The sequence below is a fragment of the Pinus tabuliformis genome, chromosome 3_2 (assembly GCF_031772625.1).
Source record: "Pinus tabuliformis cultivar Carrire ecotype Pingquan chromosome 3_2, CPIR1, whole genome shotgun sequence".
NCBI classification, from domain to species: domain Eukaryota; kingdom Viridiplantae; phylum Streptophyta; class Pinopsida; order Pinales; family Pinaceae; genus Pinus; species Pinus tabuliformis.
This window is the reverse complement of record NC_142302.1, coordinates 551726347-551749685: the sequence shown is the minus strand read 5'-3', so window position 1 is coordinate 551749685 and position 23339 is coordinate 551726347. Positions and strand designations below refer to the sequence as shown.

The following is a 23339-nucleotide window of genomic DNA, read 5'->3' as shown; positions in this document are numbered from 1 at the left end:
GTCATCTAGAGGAAAAACCATTACATTTTCTCACAAAAGGGGCAGAGGAAATCATTAGTTAGAAGTTAGAAGTTAGAACAAACTTAGTGGTTCATTTCATTGTATATGACTCATGATATGAGATACATTTATTATATTTTTTGTTGATATTTTGAGGCTAAGTCAGGACTCAGAATTCAGGACATGATTCATTGTTATGTGTGATGTAGCACTAGACATCTTACACATCTTATATATTAGTTTTCTTTTCATATTTATGTGTCAATGCATTTATTTTATGTTGTGATGCTTTAGATACTAAAAAAATCGAAAAAATGAATATTTTTGTACTTTTTTAATTTTGCCAATGTTTTGCTGTTTTTTACCATTTTTTCCCAATTTTTATGTTTTTTTTTCCAAACCCTCACCGATTTCATCCCAATTGCGATTTTCGCAACATTGCTTTGTCCTCCACAAACTTCATGTCTCGCCTGATAACTATCTTCCTGAGTGATGGTACATACACTTTGTATGCCTGAGGTGTCTCACAATAACCCACAAAAATTCCCTTTTCGGCTGTGGGTTCCAGCTTCTTCCTGCTCTCTTTGGGGAAATGACAATAAACTTTTGTCCCAAGGATGCGAAAGTGAGAAACTCCAGGCTTATTGCCTGTGAAAGCCTCCTCCGGTGTAACTCATCTAAGCACCCTATGTGGACTCTTGTTTTGCAGAAACACTACAGTGTTGCATGCTTCTACCTACAAGAACATAGGCAACCCTTGGTCATGCAACATGGCCTTGGCTGCTCCAACTATGATGTGGTTCTTCCTTTCAGCCACCGCATTCTACTGAGGGTTATAAGGTGCTGTAATCTCTCTCCTAATGCCCTCTTTGGCACACACATTGTCGCTCCTCAATTCTTTGATCTTCTTCTCAGTGCGGTTTTCTACCAAGGCCTTAAACTCCATGAACTTGGAGAAGACCTCCTCCGTCTTCTACGTACAGAAGATCCATGTTTTCCGAGAATAGTCACCTATGAAAGTGACATAGTACCTGTGTCTCAAGAAAGATGGAGAAGATAAGTGCCACATACGTCTGGATGTATCAGCTCCAAAATACCTTTGGCTCTGCTGTCTCAGCCTTGAAAAGATGACTTGGCATACTTGCCAAGTGTGTAGCCTTTGCACACTTCATGCTAGTCAATACTGCACACGGTGATAGCCCTGTGGCTATTTGCTAAAGGATCTTCAACGCCCCATGATGCAAGTGTCCCATGCGTCTGTGCCAAAGCTCCCCGTCTCTACCATGCTCATGCCCTACCTTGTTGCTCAAGGCTACGTTTGACTCAACTTGCAACTTGTAGAGATTCTTAACCCTCACACCAATTTGCTTCATGGCTCCAAATGCTAAGTGCTTGATCTAGGGCTTACCTTTGCTGAAAATGACATCATAACCCTTGTCCGCTAGGGTGGAAACAAAAACAAGATTCTTTTTAAGGCCTGGAAAATAGAGGACATTCTTGAGATGGAGAGAGCTACCAGACTCCCTCTCAAAACTGACAATACCTACTCCCCTAGTCAAGTGCTTGCCATCATCTTCTAGCTCAATGTGAAACAACATATCCTTCTCCTTTATCTGGTTGAAATATTCCTTGTTCCTAGTCATGTGGAAGGATGCTCTAGAATCAATGTACCATACACTGTTGCCTACTGAGCTTGCCATGCAAGCTATCAAGGTACATAATGATGGGCTCTCCTTTGCTCATCTAGATATTTCTTAGCTTGTCCTTTAAGGCAAGCTTCCTGGCATCACTGGATCTGTGATACAAATCTAACATGGCTTTCCACATCTCCTTTGTTTTCATCTTCCCACGGAGATGAGGGATAATATGGTCTTTGATCCCCTCAAGAATAATCCTTCTAGCTTTGTTGTCATTCTTGTTATGCTGGATCAACTGTTGGGCATTTGTGGGCGCAGTTTGTGGGTTCTTCACAAAATATAGCACCCCATTATGTTCCAACACTACTGGGATCCGCTCCCTCCATGAGAAGAAGTTAGAGGCTCCCCCTAAACAATGATCTGCCCTTTGTCCTTGGAACTACATACTACTTATCCAAAAACTACTGCTCTTCAAAATACTATTCTTCAAACTCTAGCTCAAGCCTTTTGACTGAACTTTGCTCTTCACTGCTTGAACAATTATGGTGCTTGGTTTTTATACAAAGCGTGGCTTTGATACCATGTTAATTTTCTTGAAACTCTGCAACTACTCTCCTGATACCATGTTAATTTTCTTGAAACTCTGCAACTACTTAGATGAATCACTAAAAATCAAGTTAACTTAAAACTGAAACCAAGTTTAACTTTCACCAAGATATAGATTTTCTTAACATTCAACATGCAACAAAAATAATCGAGATAAAATCACATGCACATAAAATTGACATGCTTGTTTTACCCAGGAAACCCAAACAGGAAAACTTGCTTTCTGTATTGTGGTCTTTTATTGATTGTTCTTTGAACAAATGGATCTATTACAATTCATGCTGCTACTGTAGCTAACAATTTGTCACTGAGAAAGCGCTAGGCTTCTCCTCACTAATCTCAGCGCTACAATTGTTCTTAGTCTGCCTTGATCATTGCTCTCGGCACTTGAGAAAAATGTTTAGGCCTATGTTGCAGGAAACACCAAAAATGGTGGCGTACCAGTACTGGGGATGTCTTGAAACGCCAAAATGACCTCGAAATGGGGCTGAAACACCACCGACCATACCGTATGGTGTTTCGCAATTTCGAAACGCTATATGGTATAGTCGATGATGTTTTGGCATGTTTTGGCTGCTACATGCCAAGTTTTAGAGGTCAAAAAGGAAAAATTAAAATTTTTGGCCTTTTTCAGCCATCTCAAGGAGTGGAAAAAAGGCGTGGGCCCCATCTAACACCAAACACACTAATAAACCAATTTTATGTGGCTGTTAGCTAAATTTAATAAAAAAATTACAAATGGAATTCTCTAGAAGATGAAAAGAATAGAATTCTCTAGAAACCCTATGAGCCTCTTCTTTTCTTTAAAAGGCACTTCATTCATTTCTTTCTCACACATTGTTTTGCAAGAAGAGCTTCCTATAACAACAACAAGGAGTTTATTTGTGTTTTGGAGAGTGGGCAGCAAGAGGAAGGGCGTGGGAAACAACTAGTTGCGTGAGTTTTCCATTTCCTAATTTTGCAGCATTCATGGCTTCTCAAAGTTGCGTTTCAACTGCCCCTAAATCCACTCAAGCAACCAGGCAACAAGAATATTATCCTCTATGGAAGTATGGTACTAAATTGAAACAGATGGGCTCCGGTGGTACATGAGAATGGAAGTGCAATTTATGCAAAAATGAAAAGACCTTCAAGGGCTCTTACACAAGAGTGAAGGCTCACATTTTGCATGAAGAGATAAAGGGTATTGATGTGTGTGCACATACCAAAAATGCAGAGGTGAGGGCTAAATTCAAGAAAGAGAGCGTTGATGCTTAAAGGTTGAAGGATCAAAGAAGCAAAATCAGCATGGGCACTACCAATTCTTGCATGTCTGATAGCATTGAGCCAAGGATTGTTTAGGAAGCAAGAAAGAGGAGGGCACTAGAAGTAGAAGCAGAGTTATCAAAGCCATCAACTCTAATTCAAGACAACAGATTGTTGAAAATGCTTGATAGTCAAGGGAGAGAAGAAGCTGACTCAAGAGTGGCAAGGACCATCTTTGCTTGTGGCATGTCCTTTAATGTGGTTTGATCCCCATATTGGCAAGATTTGGTGAGAGCGATTAACAAAGCTCCTCAAGGTTACAAGGGCCCAAATTATGAAAAAGTCTGAACAATTTTGCTGAAGAATGAGAGGCAACTTCTTGATGATTTCTGAAACCAATTCGTAACTCATGGGATAGTATAGGGCTTTCCATTATTTCAGATTGTAGGACCGATACAAGACACAAACATTTGATTAATGTCATTGCTGTGAAAATTCCTACATTGTAGGAACCCCTACTACAGCAAATCTGAATCTACTTCACGCACTTGATTTTTAAACATCAAGTTATTCTTCTGAATATTGAAGCAAATTACTTTTGCAGCCTACACTAATTAAATGTTTGATGATTGATCTCATGAAACATAAAATAGAGCAAAGAACTAGATACATAGGACACTTGTTTTTGGACACAATAGCCCCCGGAAAAACCCAATACGGGAAAACCGGTGCAACAGTTCTGAGGGTTTATTATTATGCATTATCTGAATACAAATCTAGGATGCTCATATAGCAATCCTTTATAGAGAAAATACTGGCGGAAAATCTAAGTGAGTTTTACCTCACTTCACCTGGCAGAATTCCGGCTGATCCGGCATAAGACTGGTTAGCCTTGGCTATTTCTGCACTGACTTTGCATCAGCCCTGCCCTCTATGTTAGTGCTCCTGTTTGTTCTGGCAGTTCTCGGTAGTTTCGATAGTTCTCGGCAGTTTCGACTATTCCGACAGTTCTGGATTCTGCGTGATAGGCAGTTTTTCTGCATCAGCTCTACCGGCTACTACGCTGCCTCTCTACAAGCTCTCTTCGCTTCTCTGTTAGTATTCTCCGGAAAGTCCTTTCGGATTCTCACTACCCCTCCATTGCAGAATGATCACATAGTTTGAATTTCTCAGCTTCCTAGCCCCACAACTCGAACTCTAGATCAATTCTCTCCCTTTGTGTGTGTTTCCAAATGAACCCCAAGCCTCCATTTTATACTTTTCCTATCGAGTCTTCAATGACCGAGACTAAGTCTCTAATCAACGGGTAAGATTAAAACATGACTTGATCCGCCTTCTAGATCATTCTAAGCCATATTTTGATTAATACCATTAATATTTTAATTTTCCTAAGTTTAGACTTAGGAACCCCATTAAAATTATTAATTATTTTAATAAAATACAGTTCGGGTGGAATTTCACCAAACGGTTTCTGGGTTTTTTAGAACTCATGTGCCCTAGCCTCTCCACCAATTTTCAAGGCTAGAGCACTTCTGATGCTACCAAAAACTAACAATTGCATCATCACCAAAAGGAACCATGTTCATCAATGCAGAAGATTGTTCGGGTGAGATAAAAGATACTAAGTTCATTGCTGATATTTTAATTTATGCTATTGAACAAGTAGGGCTAAAAAATGTGGTTTAAGTTATCACAGATATTGCACCTGTTTGCAAAGCTGCAGGCTTGATTGTTGAGAGTAGATACAATCACATATTTTGGACTCCTGGCATTGTCCACAATTTGAATCATATTTTTGAAGAGATTGAGGCAAAAACATAATGGATTAAGGAGGTCACAAGGCACGTTAGGGAGATTATAAAATTCATCACCAACCACCACCAATCTCAAGCAATAGGTCGAGAATACTCCAAATTGGAGTTGTTGAAAGTTGCTGAGACAAGGTATGCCTCAAAATTCATCATGTTGCATCTCCTTGTTGAAGTTAAAAATGCATTAATGAGTATGGTGGTGGGTCCAACTTGGGCTGAGTGGAGATAGGTAGATTCAAAGAAGGGAAGTATGGTGAGTAGGGTGTTGTTTGAATATTGGTGGAGCAAGATTGATTTCTTGCTCAAGTTCACATCACCTACCTTTGATCTTCTCTGAGATGTAGACACATGGAAACCTTTCCTAAGAGAGGTTTATGATGGCATGGATACTGTTGACCACTACGTGTCAAACGACCCATAATAGTACACCCCCTTTTTTCGCAAAAGGGATAGTGCCTGATCGATATGTCTGTGCCGCTTAGTTATCATCATCAACTTGACTTCCAAGACGTTATAGAAACCCATTCTGCATGTGTATAATGTAAATAATCTCAACAGACCCGTGTCATGTATGTAACGACTTGGGTAAACCTACCTTGCTAGTGACGATCTCCATTCTAGGAGGTTTTTCGTCTTACCGATTCATTTTCGAATAATCGGTAGAGTTTTTTCCCTCCAATGTTACCCCAAAGCTGGAATGGATTTTGTCGCTAGGATCTTAGGCAAGTCCTAGTGTTCTAGATGGAGTCTACGTAAAAGTGACTTGAAAATAATTCTAACTGTATGGTTAGATTATTTTATTTCAAATCGCTTGGTCTGCTGGATTATAATTGTGTCGCAGAATTCGGTAGTCTGTGAGAGTTTATTAACAAAGGAGTTTTCCCCCTTGCGATGTAAAAAATATGTAAATCATGATGTAAAATGTCTAGTGCATGGTCCCTCATAATTAAAAAACCATGGCTAAACATTTAGGGCGGGAAAAATATTTTATCCCCTCATAGGTTGATTAACTAAATTTTATGGCCCAAAATTAATTAAAATCCTAAGCGAGAAATTTAATTGATTCTAAGTCCTAAGTAAATTTAAATCCTCCAAAGGCAAAATTCGTCGGTCCAAAAAATTAAATTTTAAGAGCTCCCGAGACTAAGGTAAATTAATTATTTTGATAAATTTTAAACCTTTGATCCCTGGGGGTTAAGCCAAAGTCAATTTTTTGGGGAAATTAACTCAAAAGTTCTATTTTTGAGTTAATTAAAATGTATTTAAATGAAAAATTCGATTTTTCTCAAAAATAAAATATTTCGACGGATGAGATTAAAAGAAATTTTGATCTTCATTAACGGTCGAGATTTCTTTGACAAGGATCATTCGAACTAGCTGTTGGAGGATTTATCTTTAAAGAGGAGGTCATTTGTCAGGCTATCTATCTAATCTCTGAGTCGTGTGCTAAGCAAAACGCTCTTGTGTAATCTTAATATGGATAATAAAGAATGACTTTGGGGTTAAATTCTGCAGGTGTTACTCTTCATGGGAATGTTGTAAGATGTTTTATTTCATGCATAAATTTTCTAAAGCCATTGATGATAGCTTTTGAAGAGTGATTTGAGTACAAGTATTTTGCTTAATTGACGGGGTTTGATTAATAATTTAAATTTTGAATGTAATAGCAGGTATCTCTATTTGTCTAAGTTTTGTTATTATTTTTTCTCGCTCTATTTTTAATGGTTGGATCGAGTTTTGCATGGAAATCTTGAGTTAGATCATCGGGCGTTAGCGGAAGTTTTTAGTTGGACCAGCGAACTCCCAATTTGTGTTTTTTGAAGAGCCCAACTAAATAAGCTCCAGGCTTATCATAAGATTTTCGTTTTGTAATGCATGAAGGATTTGAGCTAGCACCTTTCTTTTTTAAATTTCAGTGCAACATAATGATAGATTTGGCTACTTAGAGCCTTCAGTTTGTAAATATTGTATTTATCTAACATGGGTTTTTGGGGTTTTCAATTTTATCATTGTATATATTGTTTGGGTGTTCTATTTCTTGTTGTGTAGTTGCAAATTTGAGGAAGAAATTTGTGTATAGTCCAGATCTAGGCCTTGTAGGGTAAGATCTTGATCTCTGGGGTTTATTAGCGTAATTTTCCAGGGGTTTTTCTTTGGTACTCTTTTTTTATTTTTATTTTTATTTTTTATTTTTTTCTGTTCAGTCGAAGCGTTTCAAAATTCGTTTCTCCATCAAAATAAAAAAAGGATTAAAATTAAATATTTTAAAGGGCCTCGACAGCTTTGCCCAACCTCCATTTTTTATTTTTATTTTTTTATTCAGTTGAAGAGTTTCAAAATTCGTTTCCCCATCAAAATTAAAAAAAAAGGATCAACGTTAAATTTTTTAAAGGGCCCCGGCAGCCTTGCCCGACCTCCATTTCCTTTCTTTGGTAGCCTTGCCCACATCCAGACAACTTCCGTTATCGTTGCCGACAGTCTTGCCCAAGGTAGCTACCACCTGCCCGTTTGCAATCTCCTGTTGACCCTTCACCTCTGTTGCTGCCTATGTTAAAACCCGAGCAAGCATCACTACTACCCGAGCCCCCTTATCCCTCTGTGTCCCTTCCATTTCTTTGCTTGTGTCATTTCCCATCGCTACAAAACTCATGCGAGCCTCCTCTCCTCACCCTCGATCCTTCCCATCCTTCCTGGCATCCGCTCGAGCCTACATTCGACTTTCCTTTCGCTCCCTTTTCTTTACCTGTGCGGATTCCATCTCCCTTCCCTGTAGCTCCTCCTCAAATCTCCTTGCTCTCCCGTGTCCCCTTGCTTCTCCTTCCCCGCTGCCATATCCTTGCTCAGCTCCAACAACCATCGCTCCTCGACTCTATATGACGCCAATCCTGCTTGCACACACACAAACATCCATTTGATTTCATTTTTTTTAATTTTGTTATCCTTTGTCTTTCGGTTAGGGTTAGACCTTTTTTCCTTTTAAACAAATTTGATTCGATTTTTGTTTTGGTTGCTTTTCAAGTTTTCTAATTCTTCGTTTTGATTTTTGATTTATTTTTTGTTTTAACTTTTCATGTGACTTTGGTTTTATTTGTGTTTTGATTTTTTTTTTGACTTATTTTATTTTTATTTATTTTTGATTTTGTTTAAAATAAAAACTAAAAACTATAAAAAAAATTTCATCTTTATGTGACTTTGAAATTTCTAAAGGAAATAAATAGACTTTGTGCTTTCACATTAAGAATTTTAAATTTTTATGTGGCCTTTGGTCGATTAAAAATTTAATTCATCATGTCTTTTGTTTTTTTTTTGTTTTTTTTGTTTTTACATTTGTCACATTAAATTTAGTTGATCATTTACCACATTAAATTTCCTTCATAAGCTTAACACATTAAAAATTTTCCTAAGGAATAATTGAATTTTAAATCTAAAGTTCTTTCTTGGTGTCTTTTTGTGTTAAGGGTAAAATTTAAAGGGAAAATTTTGTGGTATTGACATGTTAATTTCTCTATAGTCAAACACGCTTAATATTTTTTAAATCATGGAATACCCCCCTTGACTTGTCTAGGAGAGAGTCTAAACGGAGTGAGTAAGAATTAGAGTGACAACCTTTACTTTGAGCATTGCCGTGGTGCTTGGACACTTTGTGCGACAACATTTTTTGGCGCTGTTGCTGGGGACCAATTTATTGGACTTTGGCTTTAAGACATTCGACATTCATCTCATTCATTCTTCTCATCCTTTCGTCTCTTGCCAGGATAAGTTCCTTGTCCTTGGTTCCTTTTATTGACTTTCTTCCTTGCATTCAGGTTATTTGAAGTTAGATTTTTGTCCGAGTGGCGACTCCACTTCCTTTATCCTCTACAAGAGTGTGTACTAGAAGACATCCAAGTAGCTTGGTTAATCCTGCTCCTGATCTTGAAAGGGCTCTCAGAGTACGATTACACAAGCTCTCTTCTCGTACCCTTCTTGTTAATCTCAGACAAGAAGCTCTCTCTGATATCCATTTGCTTTTTCCTAACCCAGTTGAGCGCAACATCATGGACGTGTTCGCCCCTTGTAACTTTGCTAACATTCAAGGTTATCCCAATGACCTTCCAGACAATGGGATGGATAAATTGCCTTCTTTTCAGGGCAATAATGCAATTAGTGTTAATGCTCATCTGAAAGCTTTTGGTTTTTGGCTAGGTAAGTGTGCGAGTGTTGCTGATTATAATCATGAAGGTGTAAAAATGAGCCTTTTTGGTCTTACCTACGAGGGAGATGCTTTGGACTAGTTTACGAAAAAGCCTGATAATTCATTTGATTCTTTACAATCGAATATTGATGCCTTTAACGAAACATATGGGGATAAGAGAGAAGAGAGGCATCTCGTAAAAGCTATCAGTGTCATAAAAAAGAGAGAAAATGAGACTGTAGAAGAATTTAATAAGAGGTTTAATGATATTATTAAGGAATTACCTCAAGATTATAAACCTCCTGATAAATCTCTTCGGGACTTCTACATTGATGCTTTTAACGCTGATACCTCTTATGAATTAAGACGTGCTAAACTTCCTAATTATAAGGATTGTCAAGCTTTAGCAGTAGAGCTTGAAAAAGATAAGAAGGCATCTAGGAAGTTGGAAATCCCAGGTTTTGATAGATCTCCTGTTAAATTAAAAGGAAAAGAAAATGAATTTGAAGAAGAACCTATGCAAAAATTGCTTAAGAAGTTAGAAAATATGGAGTTAAATCAAGCTAGGATGATGGTTGATCATGCTAAGGAGATAACTACATTACAGTCTAGGTTGATTCAAATGGAAAGAGCTCAAATGCCAAATCTTCAACCTAGGGGTTAGAATAATAATAATAATTGAAATAATTGGCAGAAAAAAGGTCAAACCAGTGAGCAGAGGCCTCCCAATCCTCTTGAAACTAATAATCTTGTGGAGGATACCCCGCCTTACTGTAGGGCCTGTGATGAGCTTCATGAAGAAGCTACTTGTCCCGTTATCAAGAGAATCATGCATCATGGGATGCTTGGGACAAATAATCAGATAAATGTGGTTGGTAAAGAATATCATCTATCACAGGAAAATTGGGAAGAGGTCAAGGGAAATAGTCAACCCGTCAGACCTTTTACATCTTCATATAGCATTAATAACTTTGGTAAGGAAACCGATTTATTGGTTAAAATTTTAGTGAGGAGCCTCCAACTGAGCGAGTTCTTGAAATCGCTAAGGACAAGGGGTTAACTTATCAGAGAAGAAGTCAAAATGATAATCAAGTTAATTCTTGAAGTCTTAACCCTAGATCAACTTCTGGTATGAATATTGATTTAGGAGGTTGGTTTAATAACTCTAAAGTTTTGGTTCTTGTCACCGAAACAGTGATGATCCCCTCCCAAAGGGCCAAGTTACTAAATGTTGAAAATAGCCACAAGAAATGCTAAAAATAGAAGTGCCAAAAATAGCACTGCTATAAATAACAGTTCGGGTATCAGTGTTGGACATAGCAACAAGGAATGAAAAATGAAAGTGCTAAAAATAGCTTTGCTATAAATAGCATTTCGGGATGGATTCCAATTTTAGTTAGTCCATGAACTAAAATTGAGAAGTAAAATTCGAATATGATCTTCGCTGCTGTTTTTAAAATAATTAATTAATTCATCTTGAGTTAATTAGTTATAGAAAATCAAACATGAAGTCTATGTGGGGACATGCAACAGTTTCTCCATTGATTGAGGAATTTATCCATCAGTTAAAGAGATAAGGATGAGTTGTAATTAGTTGGCTGAGTTAACTAAGTCAAGTCCAGTTAGATTAATTCAAACAGTTTGTTGAATTAATTGTTAGTTCAGTTAGTTAATACTTGCATGCATGTAACTGCTGCACTTCAGATAACTGAATATTCTCTCATAAATAACTCATGCATGTCAGTTCAGTCAGAGACCCAGTTGAGATCAGAGGAAAGGACAGTGTACTATCAGTTGGAGGATTTTTCCTATATAGGAAACTCATCCATGCAGAAGGAATTATCTCCTTCAGGATTGCGCAGTTATTTCAGAGGTTAGTCAGTGCAGTGTGTGAGGTAATTACACACAGGTGGCAGCATTGGACCCCAGGAGAAACTGCGCAAGGAAATAGGAGGCTTGGAGGGCAGATGAGAAGGTTTGTGAGAAGCCTTTGACTATCTATGAGTAGCAGAGGGATTCCAGAGAAAGCATGATAGCTTGTGAGTTGTTTCTTTTTGTAATCTGAACATATTTCCACTTGTATGATAATACAGAGATTGGGGTTTTAGGCTGAGGCTTTCCCCGGGTTATTCTTCTGTGTTCATGTGTGATTGATTTCTCATTCTCAGTTATATGTATTCGCAATTGATCTTCCTCATATTTGATTAAGCTTCCGCAAAGTTTGTTGTAGAAGTAGATCTTGTATTTTGCTTTAGTCTATTGCATAATCTGTTGATCTACAGTGGGAATTTCTACATGGTATCAAAGCAAAGGTGATCAAGGCCAAGAACATATACAAGAAGGGAGAAGTTCGAAGTTTGAGGTTGCTGAATATAGAAATCGAGTTCTTATCACATTTCAATTTCACCAATGGCATTCAGTGGTTTAAGACTCGAGTATGCCTTTGATGGCAGCTCGAATTATATAGTGTGGAAGGATCGCATGGAAGCAGTATTAGAGGATAACGGTCTAAAGGACTTCATTGATCAAGAAGTCCCCAAGCCGACTGATGCTACTCAATTGGCAGAATGGAAGAAATGTGTGGCTAGAACAAGGAGAATCCTTCTAGAGGGAGTTCGAGACCACATAGTCTCAAGTCTCCATGGGAAGGAGACACCGTTTTCAATGTGGAAAACATTGAAAGACCTATACTAGAATAACAACGATCAGAGGAAGCTAGTGCTGAAAGACAAGCTTAAGAAAATCAAGTGTGAAAAGGGCGACACAATCTCTACATATCTGAACAAGTTCACCACCTGCAGGGATGAGCTTCGAAGTGTAGGGATCACGATAACCAATGATGACATGGTGAGCCTTGCACTCCTCGGTCTTCCTAAGAACTAGCATAGCTACCAAGACTCGGTTAATGGAAGAGAGAAACTGCCAGATTGGGAACGACTTTGGTCGGATCTGATGCAGGAGGAGATAAGAAGAAGCACCAGAGCTGGATCTTCATCATCCAAGGAGGGTGAAGAAAATTGCGCCTTAGCGAGTAAGGTGAAGAAAGGGAAGGAGAAGGATTCTCATCCCAAATCGAATTCTTCCCATGGCGGGAAGAAGTTTGACAAATCGAAAGTGCGATGCTTTCGTTGTCATGAGGTGGGCCATTTTGCTACAAATTGCCCACTAAGGAAATCCAAGATGGGATCCAAGGAAGGGTTGAAGGTGAGGCATTGGCCTCACAGTTCGAGTTGGATTTCACCCTCTTTGCATGCATGGTTGGTTTCTTGACAGTGGAGCTTCTTTCCACATGACCGACAACAAGAGTTTGTTCAGTACCTTGGAGGAGAAAGATCTCTAGATACTCATAGCGATGGGTAATGATGAAAAGTAGTGTCTCAGGTGTAGGCACGATTTTTTTTCAGAGGGAGCATGGAGCTCGCATTACCTTGACTGATGTCAAGTATGTACCAGGACTGAGGAAAAATTTGGTGTCGATCCAATGCTAGAAGACAAAGGCTATGATGTAGTCTTTAGTAAGGGAAAGGTTTTCCTTCGACACATAACCACGAGACAGGTGAAGCAGATTGGTTCACGAGCCAAGAACCTGTATGCACTTGAGGTACAAGATGCATGCAAAGCCTTGAGGAGCAAGGCCAATATTAGAGACTTGGTGGTTGAGAGGGAGAGTAAATTACCCCTCAACATGCAGTCCCAGAGGAAGTCTCAGACAATTGTGGAGGAGCCACAATTGGAGATGCTGAGAGGAGACTGAGTGGAGACATCCACTCAGGCAGAGACCTCCAGTAGGGGAAAACTTTGAGCCAAGTGGGCAGAGGGATCACATGCATCCATACCTCCAGGTCGGAGGTGGGGCGATGTGGAGTGACAGTCCCAAGAAGGCTGGAATAGGGGCAGGATCATTGAGGTACCCAACCTTTTTGATTAGACCTTGCTACGGGAGCCCTGATGAGGAGTAGCAGGACTGGCTGAGTGGGTAGAGGCAGATGCAGATGGAGCGGTAGAGAGAGCTACAATGCAGGAATCCCAAGATAGTGCAGAGCTAGCAGGCTGCAACAATGCGAGAGGCACAGGAGTGTTGCACCAATGCAGGATGGCACAGAGAGGTGTGCAACGGTGCGAGATGCATGGAATGTTGCAACAGCTCAGAGGTCACAGAGGGAGCACTTGTCAGCGACAAAGGAAGCTTCAGCATCAGAGGATGTTTCTAGCCCAATGGGGAGGTCAATTGGGAGTTTTTTTTTTGTTTCTAGAGTTGCTGTTGCAACAACACTTGGAAGAAGTGTTGCATGCAGAACATTCCAAAGGTTCAGGATCGGGTTCGAGTTGAATGCCTTTCTTGTTGAGAGGGAGTGTTGAAAATAGCAACAAGAAATGCTAAAAATAGAAGTGCTAAAAATAACAGTTCGGGTACTAGTGTTGGACATAGCAACAAGGAATGAAAAATGGAAGTGCTAAAAATAGCTTTGCTATAAATAGCATTTCGGGATGGATTCCAATTTTAGTTAGTCTCTGAACTAAAATTGAGAGTAAAATTCGAATTTGATCTTAGCAGCTATTTGTAAAATAATTAATTAATTCATCTTGAGTTAATTAGCTATAAAAAACATGCAACTATTTCTCCATTGATTGAGGAATTTAGCCATCAGTTAAAGAGATAAGGATGAGTTGTAATATTGAGCTGTAATTAGTTGGCTCAGTTAACTGAGTCAAGTCCAGTTAGATTAATTCAAACAGTTTGTTGAATTAATTGTGAGTTCAGTTAGTTAATGCTTGCATGCATGTAACTGCTGCAGTTCAGATAACTGAATATTCTCTCATAAATAACTCATGCATGTTAGTTGAGTTAGAGACCCAGTTGAGATCAGAGGAAGGGACAATGTACTATCAGTTGGAGGATTTTTCCTATATAGGAAATTCATCCATGTAGAAGGAATTATCTCCTTCAAGATTGCCGCAGTTATTTCAGAGGTTAGTTAGTGCAGTGTGTGAAGTAATTACACACAGGTGGCAGCATTGGACCCCAGGAGAAATTGTGCAAGGAAATAAGAGGCTTGGAGGGCAGAGGAGAAGGTTTGTGAGAAGCCTTTGACTGTCTATGAGTTGCAGAGGGATTGTAGAGAGAGCAGGATAGCTTGTGAGCTGATTCTTTTTGTAATCTGAACATATTTCCACTTGTATGATAATACAGAGATTGGGGTTTTAGGTTGAGGCTTTCCCCTGGTTATTCTTCTATGTTCATGTGTGATTGATTTCTCATTCTCAGTTATATGTGTTCTCATTGATCTTGGATAATCTGTTGATCTACAGTGGGAATTTCTACACTAAATGCTATTGGTAGTACCCAGGTGAATGCAACTCAAGAGGAAATTCCCGAGGCTTTCTACCAGGATGCTCCCGTGTATTTGCAAAGTATGGAATTTGATAACAAAGGGCATTCTCCTTTTTTCATTACTTTGCTTGTTAATAATTATCGGTTATATAACTGCATGCTTGACTCTAGTGCTTCTGCTTGTGTGATGACTAAGAGAGTCATGGAACAACTTAATTTAAGGATATCTAGGCCTTACTACAACATATGTGCCATGGATTCGAAGAAAATTGAAGTTCATGGGTTAATTAAGGACTTACAAGTCCATCTGTCTGTGTACCCTGATATCATGATTGTTATGGACATTGTTGTTGTTGATGTGCCTGATGCTTGGGGTATGCTATTATCTAGAAAATGGGCCTCTGATCTAGGAGGGAGTATTCAGATGAATTGGTCATATGCTATGATTCCTTCTCCTAAAGGTGATGTGTTTGTAAGACTTATCAGAGAACCCGAAAGAAGATTCCATATTGAAGATCCTAAGAGACCTCATAATGAGATAATTAAATAACAATTTGACATTGGGAATTACGCTGTTCTGTCTAATTCCATAGTTCTTCCCGATGATAAGGTTGATGAAAAGATTAGAAATTATAGAAATGCTGTGTGGGATACCATGGAGTATTTTGATGCCATCAATCTTGAAACTATCCCAAGAGAGAAAAATATTTTAGCTAATGAGTTAGTTGTTGCTGCTTCTACAATGTAGCTGTCTGATAAATTAATTGAAGATAAAACTAAGACAAATATCATTTTTAAACCTTCTATTCCAGATAAATCTAAACATGGGCAAGCTTTTGATAATGAAACACATGTTATTCACATTCTAAATAATTTGGATAAGTTTCAAGGTTTTCAAAAAAATTCGGCGGAACATGGATCCAAACGGCTTAGTTTTGAGACAGGGAAGAGTCTTACCATATGCACGATTGAACATGGTACATCTGAAAAGCAGCCTACAGATTTGCCTGAAAGCAGGCAAATGCTCAACATGCACTACATTGAATGCATTTGATGCCATGGGGCATCCTTTGTATTGTATTCCTAACCCTACACCCTTTTATTTCAGTGTTTTATTTTGTAGGTAGATTTATGTTTTTCATGTTATTAGGATAGTTAATAAATGAAGAGCTTATATCTTTCCTGTGCTTAATATTATATGATGATTTTTGGATGGACGCTACTTATGTTATCTTGTGTGTTGTGTGGATGCAGATTCTGGATTCTCACATTCCTCCGGTGCAACGACGTGTCCCCAAGTAGAGCCAGATGTTGACCACTACGTGTCAACGACCCATAGCAGTACACCTAGTGTCTGATCGATGTGTCTGTGCCGTTCAACTATCATCATCAACCTGACTTCCAAGATGATATGTAAATTCATTTTGCATGTGTATAATATAAATAATCTCAGCAGACCCGTGTCATGTATGTAGTGACCTGGGTAAACCTACCTTTCTAGTAACGATCTCCATTCTAGGAGGCTTTTCGTCTCACCGATGCATTTTCGAATAATTGACAAAGTTTTTCCCTTTAGTCTTACCTCAAAGCTGGAATGGATTTTGTTGCTAGGATGTTAGGCAAGTTCTAGTGTTTTAGATGGAGTCTATGTAAAAGTGATTTGGGAATAATCCTAACTATTTGGTTAGATTATTTTATTACACACTTGGTCCGTTGGACTATACTTGTGTCGCAGAACTAGGTAGTCAGTGAGGGTCTATTACAAATGGGTTTTCCCCCTTGCGATGTAAAAAATATGTAAATCATGATGTAAAATGTCTAGTGCATGGTCCGTCATAATTAGAAAATCGTGGCTAAACATTTGAGGGTTGGAAAAATATTTTATCCCTTCATAGGTTAATTAATTAAATTTTGTGGCTCATAATTAATTAAAATCCTAAGCCATAAATTTAATTAATTCTAAGTCCCAAGTAAATTTAAATTCTCCAAAGACAAAATTTGTCGGTCCTAAAAAATTAAATTTTAAGAGGTCACGAGACTAAGGTAAATTAATTATTTTTATAAATTTTAAACCTTTGATCTTTGGGGGTTAAGTCAAAGTCAATTTTTTGGGGAAATTAACTCAAAAATTCTATTTTTGAGTTACTTAAAATGCATTTAAATGAAAATTTCGATTTTTCTCAAAAATAAAATATTTTGACGGATGTGATTAAAATAAATTTTGATCTTCATTAACGGTATAGATTCCTTTGACAAGGATCACTCGAACTAGTCGTTGGAGGATTTATCTTTAAAGAGGAGGTCATTTGTCAGGCGATCTATCCGATCTCTGAGTCATGTGCTAAGCAAAAAGCTCTTGTGTAATCTTTTTCTGGATAATAAAGAAAGACTTTGGGGTTAAATTTTGCTAGTGTTACTCTTCATGGGAATGCTGTAAGATGTTTATTTCATGCATAAATTTTCTAAAGCCATTGATAGTAGCTTCTGAAGAGTGATTTGAGTACAGGTATTTTGCTCAGTTGCTGGGGTTTGAATAATAATTTAAATTTTGAACATAATAGAAAGTATCTCTATTTGTCTAAGTTTTATTATTATTTTCTTGCTCTATTTTTAATGGTTGGATCAAGTTTTGCATGGAAATCTTGAGTTAGATCATTAGACGTTAGGGGAAGTTTTCAGTTGGACCAGCCAACTCTCAATCTGTGTTTTCTGAAGAGCCCATCTAAATAAGCTCCAGGCTTATCATATGATTTTCATTTTGTAATGCTGGAGTGCTTTGAGCTAGCACCTCCTTTTAAATTTTTTTATTTTTTATTTTTTATTTTATTTTATTTTTTTATTTTTATTTTTATTTTTTTTTATTTTCAGCACAACATAATGATAGATCTCGCTACTTAGAGCCTTTAGTTTGTAAATATTGTATTTACCTAACGTGGGTTTTTGGGGTTTTCAATTTTATCATTGTATATATCGTTTGGGTGTTCTCTTTCTTGTTGTGTAGTTGCAGATCTGAGGAGGAAATTTGTGTAGAGTCCAAATCTACGCTCTGGAGGGTAAGATCTGGATCTCTGGGGTTTATCAACATAATTCGCAGGGGTTTTTCTTCGACACATTTAGATTATTCAGAAATTTTTTTTATTTTTATTTTATTTTATTTTTTTATTTTTATTTTCAGTCGAAGAGTATCATAATTCTGGGATCGGAGTTTCTCCATCAAAATTCAAAAAAAGGATCAAAATTAAATTTTTTAAAGGGATTCGACAGCCTTGCCCAACCTCCGTTTCCTTTGTCTGGCAGCCTTGCCCATGTCCAGACAACCTCCGCTATCGCTGCCGGTAGTCATGCGCACGACAGCTACCACCTGCCTATTTGCAATCTTCTGTCGACCCTTCACTCCACCTCTGCTGCTGCCTACGTTAAAACCTGAGCAAACATCATTGCTATCTGAGCCCCCTTATCCCTCCGCATCCCTTCCATTTCTTTGCTTCATCGCTGCAAAACTCGTCATTTCCCATCTTTGCAAAACTCGTGCGAGCCTCCTTTCCTCACCCTCGATCCTTCCCGTCCTTCCTGCCATTCGCTCGAGCCTGCATTCGACTTTCCTTTCGCTCCCTTTTCTTTACCCATACAGATTCCATCTCCCTTTCCGCTCCTCCTCCTCGAAGTTCCCTGCTCTCTCGCATCCCCTTGCTTCTCCTTCCCCGCTGCCATATCCCTGCTCAGCTCCAACAACCATCGCTCCTCGCCATATCCCTGCTCAGCACACACACAAACTTCCATTCGATTTCAATTCTTTTATTTTGTTTTATCCTTTGTCTTTCAGTTAGGGTTAGACCTTTTTCCTTTTAAACAAATTGGATTTTATTTTTGTTTTGGTTGCTTTTCAAGTTTTTTAATTCTTTGTTTTGATTTTTAATTTTGATTTTTGGTTTTAACTTTTTCATGTGACTTTGGTTTTATTTATGTTTTGATTTTTTTTTTTTGATTTTGTTTAAAATAAAACCCAAAAAATATTAAAAAAATTCATTTTTATGTACTTTGTAATTTATAAAGGATTTAAATCAAAAGACTTTGCACTTTCACATTAAAAATTTTAAATTTTTATGTGGCCTTTGGCCCTTTAAAAATTTAATTCATTAAGTCTTTTGTTTTTTTAATACATTTGTCACATTAAATTTAATTGATCATTTACCACATTAAATTTGCTTCATAATCTTAACACATAAAAAATTTGCCTAAGGAATAATTGAATTTTAAATCTAAAGTTCCTTCTTGGTGTCTTTTTGTGTTAAGGGTAAAATTTAAAGGGAAAATTTTGTGGTATTGACATCTTAATTTCTCTATAGTCAAACAAGCATAATATTTTTTAAATCATCTCTAAAGATTGACTATAGGAGAACGACAATTTTTTCTAAATTTGGGTCATTAAAGAAAAATCATTTAAATTCTAGGATTGTGAATTGCTTAGCATTTGAATTTCATGGTTCTTCATGGTATTTAGATCTTTTGGAATTTAACTGCTATACTATTTTGCATGTTAAGATCATTGTTTCTTCTGAATAGCTTGATTATGTTTCTTCAAGTAGGTTCATGGTTAATTGAACATCTAAGGCACTGGTCCAAAAATCATTTCTATCTTTTGGTTGTCTTATTCATCTCAATTAATCAGAACTTGTCTCATTTTCATTAAGCTAATCAACCTCAAGTCTCTTATAGCTTGTGTTCCACAGGTTTCCTTCATTCATTTACCCATAGGGATTACCCCCCTTGACTTGTTTAGGAGAGGCTAAACAGAGTGAGTAAGGATTAGAGTGACAACCCTTACTCTGAGCGTTGTCGCGGTGTCTTGACACTTTGTGTGACAACAGATGCCATGGTTGAAAAAACTATGGAAATTACTACACAGGAGGCTCCCACTCTTCTTTTTGTGGATTTTGATTTCACTAAACAAGTGAGGTCCATTATTGTTACAAGGTGGAATAACTTTTACACTCCATTGCACACTTTGACACATGCTCTGAATCCAAAATTTTATGATGAAGAATTCATTGCTGAAAGCAATGGGAAGAGGAAGGCTCCACATAAGGACAAGGAGGTGGCCAATGGAATGAAGAAAGCCTTTCAGAGGGTATTTCCAACTTCTTTACAAATTGATGTAAGGCAAGAATTTGCCTGTTTTGCTGGTGGATTAGAGGATTTTGCAGACATATCAGTTTTGGATAAGAGGAGGACCATGGACCCAGTTAAGTGGTGGACTTATCATGGGGCAAGTTCTGTTCATTTGCAAAGTCTTGCCACTCGTATTCTATCACAAGTGGCAAGCTCTTTATCAACAAAACAAAATTGGAGCACCTACAGTTTCATTCATAGTGTGAAGCGCAACAGGTTGGGATCGCAAAAGGCAGGGGACCTTGCATATGTGCCTTCAAACCTATGCCTTGTGTCGCGTAGGGATGAGGAATATACAAGTGGACCTCATAAAGATTGGGATGTGGATACAGAATGTCCAAATTTAAAACTCTCTCTTTCTACTCTTGACATTTGTGCCAGTGGTGATGCAAGTGTAACTGGAAATACTAGTAAAGTTGCCTCTTCTGCTAAACAAGCATCTTGTTCCATTTTTGCTGATGAGGATGAAGAGTTTGATTAGTAATGATATGTTAATGTAGCCATTATTGTCTTTAGTTCATGTTTTATTTCAGTCTTAGCACATATGGCCTCACTTATAAAGGTCGATTTTGGAGTCTTGGATGTAAAGCCTCATCTATAAAGGCTAATTTTAGATATTTGCATAATGTAATCATCTGTTGGAATTAATATAAATTTGGATTTCCTTCTAAAATGTCATTTATATGTCTCATTCTTTTTTTTTCTTGCAAAATAATATCTATATATATATATATATATGACATTTCGGTCGCGTTTCTATTTTCCAGGGGTCGCGTTTCGGGCCGTCCCTGTTTTGGAAACTTCTAGATGTTTCGGCGTTTCATGCAACTTAGCTCTAGGCCCTGCTCTTGATCTTGGTCCTGCACGCAATTGTTCTCTGCTTGAGACAGTCTCGACCTAGTTTGCAAATCCTGATCCCCTTGCTACACAATCCTTGCACACTTTTGCTACTAAATTTGTGCGCACTCTTGCTCCTTAATAATGTGCATTCTACACAAATAATGATTATTTATCTTGTGCCTTCGTCCTTCTCTTCCTAGTAGAATTTGATGCATGCTAAGAGGCCAAGTTCGATTAGTAGTTCACACTAGTGTCGCGAGTTTCCATTTGTTGTGATTACGAGTTAACTGAGAACTCAACTCGTTCTCTCTCCAATCAACACTGAAGTCTTAACTTGTTATCTCTCCAATCAACACTGAAGTCTTAACTTGTTCTAACTGAACATGTCATTGCCACCTCATCCTGTAGTCTAATTGTAGAAGACTCCAACGAAATAAATCTCCAACACTATGCATGCAAAATTGATGACCATTCCACTAAACTAGAAATCAACTCATTGTAACTGAAGTCTATCTCGTGAATTCATACTCCTGTGAGAGAAAGACTAGTTCGTGGTCTTCGCTGGCTAAGGCACAAGCCTAAAGACCTTCCTTCGCTACACTTTCAACACTATCCATTGGGACTTTATGTACATATACAAACTTTTTTTTTGCTTGTGTTCCTCCATCCCTTGGAAAATGCTGGGTGCTTTCTAGCCACCCCCAAAACTTGACCCCTCAACTCTGGTTATATAAACTAGGTCCAACATAGGTGGAATGTGTTACCCCCATTCACTTCTTGGATTCTTTAGGATTAGTTAAATTATTGTGACAATATGCATAATTTATGCTCTGTTTTGTTTTATTTTTCTTATACGCTTAGGTTACTGTATTAACATTAAATTAGCTATCTTTTATCTGCTTTTGGTTTGCATTCAATATCAATGCATGGTTTAAAGTGACCTTTTGATACATTACAATGGAAGTAAATGAAAGATGCTGCTAACCACAATATGACCTTGGCTACTGCAGATGGAGGTAGGTTAGGTAAATGCATCACATTTGGATGATTTATGATCTGTGACATCTATTGATTAGATTTTATACAGATTATATCTTATTTAAGGGTTTAAATCATAGATGCATATTCGACCCTAAAAAGGCCACTATTGCATCTTTCAGTGGGTGGTTGGTTGCTAATGTGTTTGTCTCTTAGTGTTTTCCTGGGTCAAAGTTATGTTAGATACATGGGGTATATCTCTATTGTCCAAGGATAGATGTATTTTTTTCTCTAGAAATAGAGGTTTGTTTGCATCCTGTTGCTGTTTTAATATGAACATTTTGCATTCTTGGCATTCACTCAAAGTGTTTCTTATTGTTACATTGAGGATTTTGCTGTCATTCACTTTTGCAGAAAAGAAAAACAGATCAAGATGTAGGGAAATTGAGGACTCTTTCCTTTCTTATATCCCATTGTAGGTGAATCTTTTGCACCTACATTATTTGCTTGCGTACTTATTTGTCTGCAAAGTGTTCCTTCTATTTTGAACAGGTTGACACTGCTGGTTGGTTGCAAAGGTCAAAAATAGAAGGAGGACCAGCAGCATTGAGTGCTATGCATGCACGGCGTAATATCATGAGGGCCCAAATCGTTGCTATGGTGCTGGATGGAGAAGAGGTCTTTCTTATCTGTTTCTGTGCCAATATTTTTAGGCCTATTTTTATGTCTAATATGTCTAATATGTGTTTGTATATTCTCTTCTTTTACATATCTACATATCTTTTGATGAAGAAAAGGGATTTTATTTTATTTCTGAAGAAAGATTCAAGTACAACAAAATGTGGCAAATTTATATCAGGTACTGCAAAGACAGCTTGTTCAGTAAAGTAATACAAACTTTGGCATTGAGATCCATTACATAAAATGTGCATTTACCAAAAAAAAAAAATGGGAAGCATTTAACTGAGATGACAGTGAATTATCAAAGGGGGGAAAGCATGTCGCCTTGAGAGCTATGAACCCACAGAGCTGCTACTTGCAAGATGGTTGTTTGCCATACTGGGATGAAACAGGATCTTCATTGGAGTCTCTGCTCCTTGTTTTTCTGCCTGAGGTGGGAGTGTGGACTCGAAAGCCTTTCTGCTATTTGAAAATTTCAAACTATTCTTGTGGCATTGTTACCCACCATCTATGGGTGGTATCCATAGGAGAAATTTTTTCTCCTAAATGGTCCTCAGCTGGCAGCTGGCAGCCAGCAGCCCCTTGCAACAACCAGATAGCTTGATGTGCCATTGTCAACTTCACTTGAGCCAACCATGTGGTCCCTCGCCCATATGCTCTGATTGTATGTTTGAAGGTGGGCCCTTCAACCCAATGTTTTAAAACTCCGACTCGGTCAAGGGTCGACTCTGGCTCCGACTCCGACTCGGTATCGACTCGGTCGGCTTGATTTCAATGATTCGGTCGTTGTAAAAAATACATTAAATATTTTTTTTTATAAAAAAACATAATTTTAAAGATTTTCATTCATGCTTCCAAACACAAAG

At 37.9% G+C, this 23339-nt stretch overlaps 1 protein-coding gene across 5 annotated transcripts in view; it reads left to right on the top strand.

The window, feature by feature from the left end:
• The window catches only part of LOC149181706 (uncharacterized), a 392914-nt gene that overhangs the window by 197888 nt on the left and 171687 nt on the right, over positions 1 to 23339 (top strand). For all 5 annotated transcript variants that reach the window (XM_089416678.1, XM_089416673.1, XM_089416675.1 and 2 more), the window contains exon 7: positions 22345 to 22470. In XM_089416678.1, the coding sequence (XP_089272804.1) occupies positions 22345 to 22470 (126 nt within the window). The remainder of the gene's footprint in view (positions 1 to 22344; positions 22471 to 23339) is intronic.